Here is an 8,169-nt window from a genome sequence, read left to right as displayed (position 1 = left end):
ATGTCCCGCGAGCCCCAGGCAGGTGAGGAAGAAGTAACTGTCCCTTTCCCCCTCCCTCCTGCTCCATCTCCCAGCCCAGCATCATCCCCGGCTGCAGGACAACCTCCTTGCCAGGAATGGACTGGGGGGATCTCCTTCCCCTTCTCTCTGGCACAGAGGCAAATCCCGTCCTCTCCTTGTCCTTCCTCCCCCAGGCTGCAGACAGACACCAGGAAGGACAGAAATCTGTGGCAGAACCTTGTGGAAGAACTCGTTTTGAGTGCCTCCACGGCACAGGACTCCAACGGGGAGGAAAAGCCCCAGAGATCCCACACATGAGGAGGGGCTGTAAACGCAAACCATAGAGATCCGAGGACAGACCCATCCTGGGCCATGAAGGTGACTGGAGATGCAGCCAGAGCTCAGAGCTGGGTGTCTGTGAGCAGCTTCACAATGGAGAGAAGCCTCACAAGTGCTCAAAGTGTGCGAAGGGCTTCAGTAAGAGATCCTACCTGACCCACCACTGGAATATCCACACTGGGGAAAGACCCTATGAGTGTGAGCAGTGTGGGAAAAGCTTTAGAGACAGCTTTGGCCTGATTGTCCACCACAGGATCCACACAGGGGAAAGGCCCTACGGATGTGCGGCGTGTGGGAAGAGCTTCAGTGAGAGCTCCACTCTGATCCGGCACCAGAGGAGCCACAAGGGAGAACGACCCCATGAGTGTGAGGAGTGTGGGAAGACTTTCAGCCAGAGCTCCCACCTGATCAACCACCAGAGGGTCCACACAGGGGAAAGGCCCTACGTGTGTGGGGAATGTGGGGAGAGGTTTAGAGGGAGCTCCGACCTCATCCAGCACCAGAAGACCCACACTGGAGAATGGCCCCATGAGTGTGGAGAGAGCTTCTGCATGAGTTCCCAACTGGTTGTCCATCGGAGGAGCCATACAGGGAAAAGGCATTATGAGTGTGGGCAGAGCTTCATCCACAGCAGCCTAATCTGGCACAAGAGGAGCCGCACGGGGCAGAGGCCCTACAACTGTGGAAAATGCAGAAAGAGGTCTCTGACCACCTGCCATCTCCTCAGGCATCAGCGGACGCACACAGAGGAGAGGCCCTACGAGTGTCCTGAGTGTGGGAAGAGGTTTCAGACCAGCTGCAATCTCCTCTAACATCAGCAGATTCACACGGATGAGAGGCTCTTCTGCTGCTCCAACTGCGGGAAGGGCTTCAAGCACAACTCACACCTCATCAGGCACTGGCACATCCACACTGAGGAGGGGCTCTATGAGTGACCTGAGTGTGGGAAGAGCTTCTCCAGAGCTCTCACTTGACCCAAGACCAACAGAACCACCAGTAGAGAAGCCCTGTGAGTGTTCTGAGTTTGGGAAGAGCTTCATGCACTGCTCCAGCTCCTTCCCCCATGGGAGGATGGGCACTGGATTATCCCCAGTGACCCTTGTTGCACAGGGCCCTGGTGATCCGTGGTGCCAGTGATCCATGTTGGAAAAACACCTGGCTGAGGGGCTTCACATCCTCCTGGCTCCCCATGGGCACCTGGACACATCCACAGACCAACATCAGAAATCTATTGTGGAGAGCCAATTTGTTGACTTCCTACCTTGGAAAAATCTCACGTTTTGCATCTTCTGGTGGCATCAAGCAACACTGGATGGCCTTGGAGGTCTTCAACATAAATCCATCATTTTAATCGTCTCTGGCCCACAGGCATCTTCCACAGCCGAATGGGGAAGGACTGGGGCAAAACCCATGATTTTGGAGACAGTGAGGTGGAAACCCTTCCTAAAAAGATTCTTCCCACTTACCTAAGCACGTGGATGCTCAGCCATCACAGACACGTAAATCCTTTTGTTTTGGTCTTGATTTTCTTTTAGTTTCTCTTCATCCCTTTGAAACCCCTGAAACTGGGGTAAAAATAAAGATGTTGAACTAAGACATGGTTGAGGACATGGAGGGACATGGACATAGGAGACATGGAAATGGATGGGGACATGCCCATGGATGGGGACATGGGAGGACTTGGAAATGGGTGGGGACATGGGGAACATGGATGGGGGGACAATGGCATGGGTGGGGACATGTTGGGACATGGACATGGATGGGGACACAGCTATGGATGGAGACAAGAGGGGACATCGACATGAATGGGGACATGGGAGGACATGGACATGAGTGAGGTCACAAACTATGACAGCGTCTGTGCCACCAGCACCCCAATCTCTGCCATGGCAAAGTGCTGTCTTAGGCAGTTCCTGACACCATGTCCCCACTGTCACCACCCACCAGTGCGGGACAGGGAACTTGTTCAGCTGGTGACAAGTGACCCGGAAGTGGGTGACAGCCACCAGGGTATCCCAGAGCCACCACGCTCAGGGAACCCCAATTGCTCCTGGGGACAGGACAAGGGGCAGTGTCACCTGGGGGGGGTCACATACCCTGGTGGCTTCATGCACTGATATGTCATGGTGGCAGCGTCCCCACAGGTGTGGTGACGTTGTCCCTGATGTGTGTCCTGATGGCACTGTGTCCCCTCCTCCGTGTGTCCCTGACCCCTTCCCTGTGTCCCTGTCCCTCCCCCGTGTGTCCCTGTCCCCCGCCCCCAACGGGGCCAAAGTCCCCGAGGTCCCGGGGCTGTGTCCTGCAGGAGGTCCCCGTGTCCTGCAGGGTGTCCCCGTGTCCCTCAAGGTGTCGCCGTGTCCCGAAGAATGTTCCTGTGGCTGCTCCTGGCGCTGAGCGTCTGTGCCCGTCCCAGCACAGGTAGGGACATGCCACGACATCCCACAACAGCCCGTGACACCTCACGACATCCCATGACAACCCAGGACACCCTTTGTCCTCTGATTTTGGATCCTTCTCCTCCCTTTTTGGTCTGTTCCCCCTAATTTTGGATCCTTTCCCCCCGGTTTGGATTCTTTCTCCCTGTTTTGGGCCCTTTCCCCCTGGTTTGAGTCCTTTCTCCTTATTTTGGATCCTTTTCCCCTCATTTGGGTCCCTTCTCCCTATTTTGGGTACCCTCGCCTTGCTTTTGGCATATTTTTGGGTGCCTCCCCCTCCTCCAACCCCCTCCCCACCCCTTAACCCCTCTCACCCCCCACCCCCTGTCCCTCCAGGCGTGTCCCCAGCTGTGTCCCCAACTGTCCCCCCACGTCACATGGACTCCGTGATTGACATCCTGGACGCCCTTGAGTCCCCGTCCCGGGGCGGTTCCCCCGGCACCGCCGCGGCCTTGGGGAGGGCTCTGGGGATCTGCAGCACCCCAGGGTGCCGGGCGGTGCTGGGCGAGCCCCCTGGGACCCCCGAACGCCCCCCGACTCTCACCCCGGGTCAGTGGCAGCTCCTGACCGAGCTCCTCCGCCACGACCCGGTGACACCAGAGCTGGGAGCGGTGCTGACCCCCGACGGCTCCACGGTGGCCCTCGGTCCCCTCCTGGCCGGCATCGAGGTGGGGCTGAGATCCGGCGGGTTTGGGCGACCCCTCCCTACCCTCGACCCGCCTGCCGACCCCCTCTTGGCTGTCACCATCGCCGAGGTTTTGGGGACATCCTTCCTGCTGGCGCAGAGGAGTGACAACAACGTGACCGCGCTGGGACCCGGCGGCTGCTGGGACAACGTGGAAAACCCCCAAAATTACACCTTGAGAGGCCCCCCGTCCCCTGTCCCCGACCCTGTGGCCATCGGGGCCATGGATGGGGTGGTCCTGGGGGCACGGCTGGCCCAGGGACCCCTCCCGGTGGCCGAGCTGCTCCGGGGCTACTATGGCACCGGGAGTGGCTCGGAAGCGGGGAGACCCCCCAGCAGTTACCGGCGCCGGGATTTTGGGGCACTGGCTGGGCAGGGCCGGCTGGAGAAAGAGGTGTCGGCGGTTTTGGGGGTGCTGAGGACACTGTCGCCCACTCCGGAGTTCCTGAGAGACGTGGGGACACAGGAGGTGGAGGCCGTGGCTCACAGGGCGGCGCGGGAGTTCAGCGAGCGTTATGTGGGTACGGGCGGGGTGGCACCTCCTAAATGGGGGGTGGCACCTCCCAAACTGGGGTTGTCACTTCCCAGACAGGGGTTGTCACCCCCTAAATAGGGATTGCCACCGCACAAATGGGGATTGTCACCCCCTAGATGGGGTCGTGACCTCCCAAAAATGGATTGTCACAGCTCAAATGGGTGTTGTCACCCCCAAACTGAGTTGTCACACCCCAAACAGTGGTTGTCAGCTCCCAGACAGGGATTGTCACCCCTTAAATGGGGTTGTCACCCCTCAAGTGGGGGTTGTCACCCCCTAAACAGAGATTGTCACCTCCCAGACAGGTATTGTGACCCCCTAAATGGATGTTGTCACCTCCTAGACAAGGATTATCACCCCCTATGTCTCCACACGGCCTCTCCCACATCCCCATCAAGCCCCTTGTCCCCACACAGCCTCTGCCATATCCCCAGTGGCTCAAGGGACACCTCCAGCTCCATGTCCCTACATGGCCTCTGCCATGACCCCAAGGAGCCCCTTGTCCCCTGGTGGACTCTACTGTGTCCCCATCAAGCCCCATGTCCTCACAAGGTCATGTCCATGTGATTTGCCTTGTCCCCAAAGACCTGTCAAGTCCCTCGTCCTCTGGTGGATTCTACCATGTCCCCAAGGAGCTCCTTGTCCCCATATAGCCTCTGCTATGTCACCAGGGCCTGTAGAGCCCCTTGTCCCCCTGTGGAGTCTACCATGTCCCCATCAAGCCTCAGGTCCCCCCATGGCCTATGCCACGTCCCCAAGATCTCAGGTGACACCTGCATCTCCCCGTCCCCACAGAGTGCCCGGCCATCGTGCCCCGCTGCCTGTGGGATGCCCGTCCCTACCGAGGCTCCCCGGCCCTGCTGCGGCCCCCGCTGGGCTCCGTGTTCCTGCACCACACCCTGGAGCCCGCACGGCCCTGCCGGACCTTCGGCGCCTGCACCCGCGCCATGAGGGACATGCAGCGCTTCCACCAGGACACCCGTGGCTGGGACGACATCGGCTACAGGTCACTGTCACCTCCCCAGGGCAATGGCACCTGCCACGGGCCCTGGCGCCCCCTATGGGGGCAGTCGTTGTTCCTCTGTGAGCACTGTCACTTCCATTGGTTCCTGTCACTTTCCACGGGCTGTGTCATCCCCTGTGGTGTCCACTGTCTCCTTCAGTCCCTGTTGCCCACCACAGTCCCTGTCATCCACCATGTTCCCTATCACCCCCTGGGGAGCTGTCACCCCCCACTGTCCCTGTGACCCACTCTGGTTCCTGTCATTGTACCTCAGTGGACACTGACACCTCCACTGGTTCCTGTCACCGGTAATTGGGATGGTCATTGTATCCCTATGGTCCCTGTCAACCCCTATGGTCACTGTCATTCCCCTGTGGTTCTCATCACTGTCCCACCATGGTTCCTATCACACTCCATGGTCCCCATCACTGTCTCCTTGCAGTCCCTGTTGTCCCCTCACAGACCTCACCACTGCCGCTTCATGGTCCCCATCACTGTCCCCCCATGGCCCCTACCATCGTCCCCCCACAGTCCCTACCACTGTCCCTTCATGGTCCCCATAACTGCCCCTCCAAGGTCCCCACCACTGTCCCCTCACTGTCCTCAGAACCCCCCACAGCCCCCATCTCTGTCCCTTTCCAGCCCCCACGACTGTCCCCCCACTGTCCTCTTGTAATCCCCATCACTGTCACTCCACTGTCCCGATCATTGTCCCCCACTGTCCTCTTGTAATCCCCATCACTGTCCCTCCACTGTCCCGATCACTGTCCCCCACTGTCCACATTGTGTCCTCACAGCTTCGTGGTGGGCTCAGACGGGTACCTGTACGAGGGCCGGGGGTGGCACTGGGTGGGTGCCCACACCAAGGGCTACAACACCCAAGGCTTCGGCATTGGCATCGTCGGGGACTTCACAGCCACCCTGCCAGACCCTGACACGCTGGCCCTGGTGCGGGATGAGCTCCTGCCCTGCGCCGTCCGCTCTGGCCACATCCAGCCGGACTTCACCCTGCGCGGCCATCGCCAGCTCGGCCACACCGACTGCCCTGGAAACGCCCTCTTCCAGGAGATCCAGAGCTGGCCCAACTTCCAGGGGACAGGAGCCCCGGGGCTTGGGGTGGGTGGCCTGGTGGGGTTGGTGGGAGGGGATTTGGGGTCATCTTGGGAGTGACCATGGGTCTTGTCCACGCTGCAGTGAGGAGCGGCCCCGGCTGGGGAACCTGGGATGGATGAGAGCAGGAGAGGTAGGACACTGGTTCAGATGGACACCAGAGCCACGGATCCCACTCTGGATGGACACTGGTTCAGATGGACACCAGCGCACTCCGTCCATTGGTCCAGCAGACGTTGGTCTGATGGATCCCAGCTGGACATTGGTCTGCAGCCCCGAGCCTGGACAGCCCCCAGCCCAGATGACCACCAGCCCAGCCACACCCTGGCCCATCCCACTGGCCTACCAGCCCATCCCAGTAGCCCCAACCCCAAAATAAATCCAGTTCTAGGACACCAGCTCCGGGTGGTCCCTGCAGAGCAAGGGGGAAACTGAGGCACGGTCTGGGGTGACTTTGGGGTGATGGGAGGGGGACTTCGGGAGCCACCCTGGAGACCCCAAAGCCCCCTCCCCCGCCGCCAAGCGAGCCTCCACCCCCCAAATTCGTACCTGCAGCATCCCGGGCCCTCCAGCTGTCATTTCGGAGGGACTCCAGGAGCCACCGCGACCCCGCAATCCCTTCGAGGGGTGACCCGCGGTGTCCTCCCGATGTCGCCAGCGCGCCCCCGGTGGGAGCATCGGCATCACCTTCCGGGGCAGAGGAGGAGGAGGAGGAGGAGGTGAGGGTGTGACTGAAACTCCTTCCCGGTCACATGGGGAAGCCACGACAGGAACCGGGGCCGAGCGCGGGCGCCGCAGCGGAGGTACCGCGGGGACGCGGGGACAGTCTCCAAAGTCCCCAGGGCCCCCTCGAGGGATGCTGCCGCCGGGACAGCGCCGGGGACGGGGGGTCGCGCAGCATCCTCGGGGCGATGCGCGGAATGGAAGTGGCGGGAGGGACCCCCCAAAAATGCTGTCACTCCCCTTGTGGGATGTGGACCACTCCCTGCTTTGGGGCGCTGGTGACAAATTGACGGGTGATGGTGACAAAAAGCTCAGGTGCCACCTCGGGGATGTCACAGAAAGGGGGTCCTGCGGTGCCACCGCACCCCCTGCACTGAGCGGGTGACAAAGGGGAGATCGGGGGGTCCCCAGGGTGGGCAGGCCCGGGGCACGGGGGTGGCGGGGCACCTGGTACCCTGGCACCGGCAGAAGTGGGGGTGCGAGGGGCTGGCGTGGGCACCCCCTGGGTGGGGACCCCCTGGGCGGGCAGGAGCACCCAAAAATTGGGGATCCCTTAGTGGTCCTAGGGAGGTGGGACCTCACAAATTGGGGACTCTCGTTGAGCAGAAGAACACAACAAATGGGACACTTGGGTGGGCATGGACACCTCGGAGATGCGGGACCCCAAAAAATTGGGACCCCACAAAATTGGGACCCCTGAGGTAGGCATCCAAAAAACTGGGACCTTCGATGGACAGGAGCACCCCGGGGATTTGGAACCCCAAGAATTGGGGACTCCTTAAGGTGGGGATGCTCCACTTGAGGTGGGGATGCTCACCCCACCACACCCAAGTCCAGCCCCTGGACACCCCAGAGTGACTGACTCCCCTGGTCGCTGTTCCAGAGGGTTTTTTCATCCCTCTACGAGGTGTCCAAGGGTACGGGAGGACATGAGGGGATACGAGGGGACAAGGCCACCTGAGGCAGCGGTACCTGCACTGCATGGGCAGGAGGAGGAGAGACGGCGACAGCAGCGCCAGGGCAGAGCTGGGGGCAGAGGATGGGGCAGGTGAGGGGGGTACGGGGATGGGAGAGTGGGAGTGAGGGGTGGGGGATGATGTTGGGTAGAGGGTGATGGGGGTGGTTTGGGTGTCATGGGAGGTGCTGGCCTGGCACAGCCCACTGAGGTGCCCAGTTCCCCCTATCTCCAGGAGTTGTTCCTGCCCCACGTGTTCCCATCCCCACATGTCCCCATGCCGGGGCTGGCGCTGATGGTGGCACCAGGCCAGGCCCCGTGGCACTGGTGCCAGGACCCGGCCCAACTGATGGTGCTGCCCATGGGGCGGGCACTGAGCCACCC

At 61.0% G+C, this 8,169-nt stretch overlaps 1 protein-coding gene and 1 pseudogene across 2 annotated transcripts; both read left to right on the top strand.

Annotated features, from left to right (window-relative positions):
• Nucleotides 1–1,935, top strand: LOC136373100 (zinc finger protein 180-like; annotated as a pseudogene).
• A 603-nt stretch (nucleotides 1,936–2,538) lies between these two features.
• Nucleotides 2,539–6,505, top strand: PGLYRP2 (peptidoglycan recognition protein 2). Of its 2 annotated transcripts, XM_066338052.1 has the most exons (5): nucleotides 2,539–2,757; nucleotides 3,111–3,980; nucleotides 4,790–5,000; nucleotides 5,795–6,113; nucleotides 6,192–6,268. In XM_066338052.1, the coding sequence occupies exons 1-5, from the start codon at nucleotides 2,706–2,708 to the stop codon at nucleotides 6,192–6,194; spliced, it is 1,455 nt and encodes a 484-aa protein (XP_066194149.1). In that variant the 5' UTR covers nucleotides 2,539–2,705; the 3' UTR covers nucleotides 6,195–6,268. The 2 variants fall into 2 exon arrangements, with proteins under 2 accessions (XP_066194149.1, XP_066194150.1); XM_066338053.1 differs by lacking the exon at nucleotides 5,795–6,113 and having other exon boundaries at nucleotides 6,192–6,505.
• Nucleotides 6,506–8,169: the final 1,664 nt, after the last annotated feature.

This window comes from Sylvia atricapilla, chromosome 31, assembly GCF_009819655.1.
Source record: "Sylvia atricapilla isolate bSylAtr1 chromosome 31, bSylAtr1.pri, whole genome shotgun sequence".
In the NCBI taxonomy this organism is placed as follows: domain Eukaryota; kingdom Metazoa; phylum Chordata; class Aves; order Passeriformes; family Sylviidae; genus Sylvia; species Sylvia atricapilla.
The sequence above is the reverse complement of the archived record's forward strand: the minus strand, read 5'-3'. Positions and strand labels throughout refer to the sequence as shown.

Coding starts and splice junctions, on each gene's coding strand:
- PGLYRP2 (XM_066338052.1), top strand. CDS start 2,706: ATGTTCCTGTGGCTGCTCCTGGCGCTGAGCGTCTGTGCCCGTCCCAGC. Junction 3,981..4,789: donor GTTCAGCGAGCGTTATGTGG/GTACGGGCGGGG, acceptor CCGTCCCCACAG/AGTGCCCGGCCATCGTGCCC. Junction 5,001..5,794: donor TGGGACGACATCGGCTACAG/GTCACTGTCACC, acceptor GTGTCCTCACAG/CTTCGTGGTGGGCTCAGACG.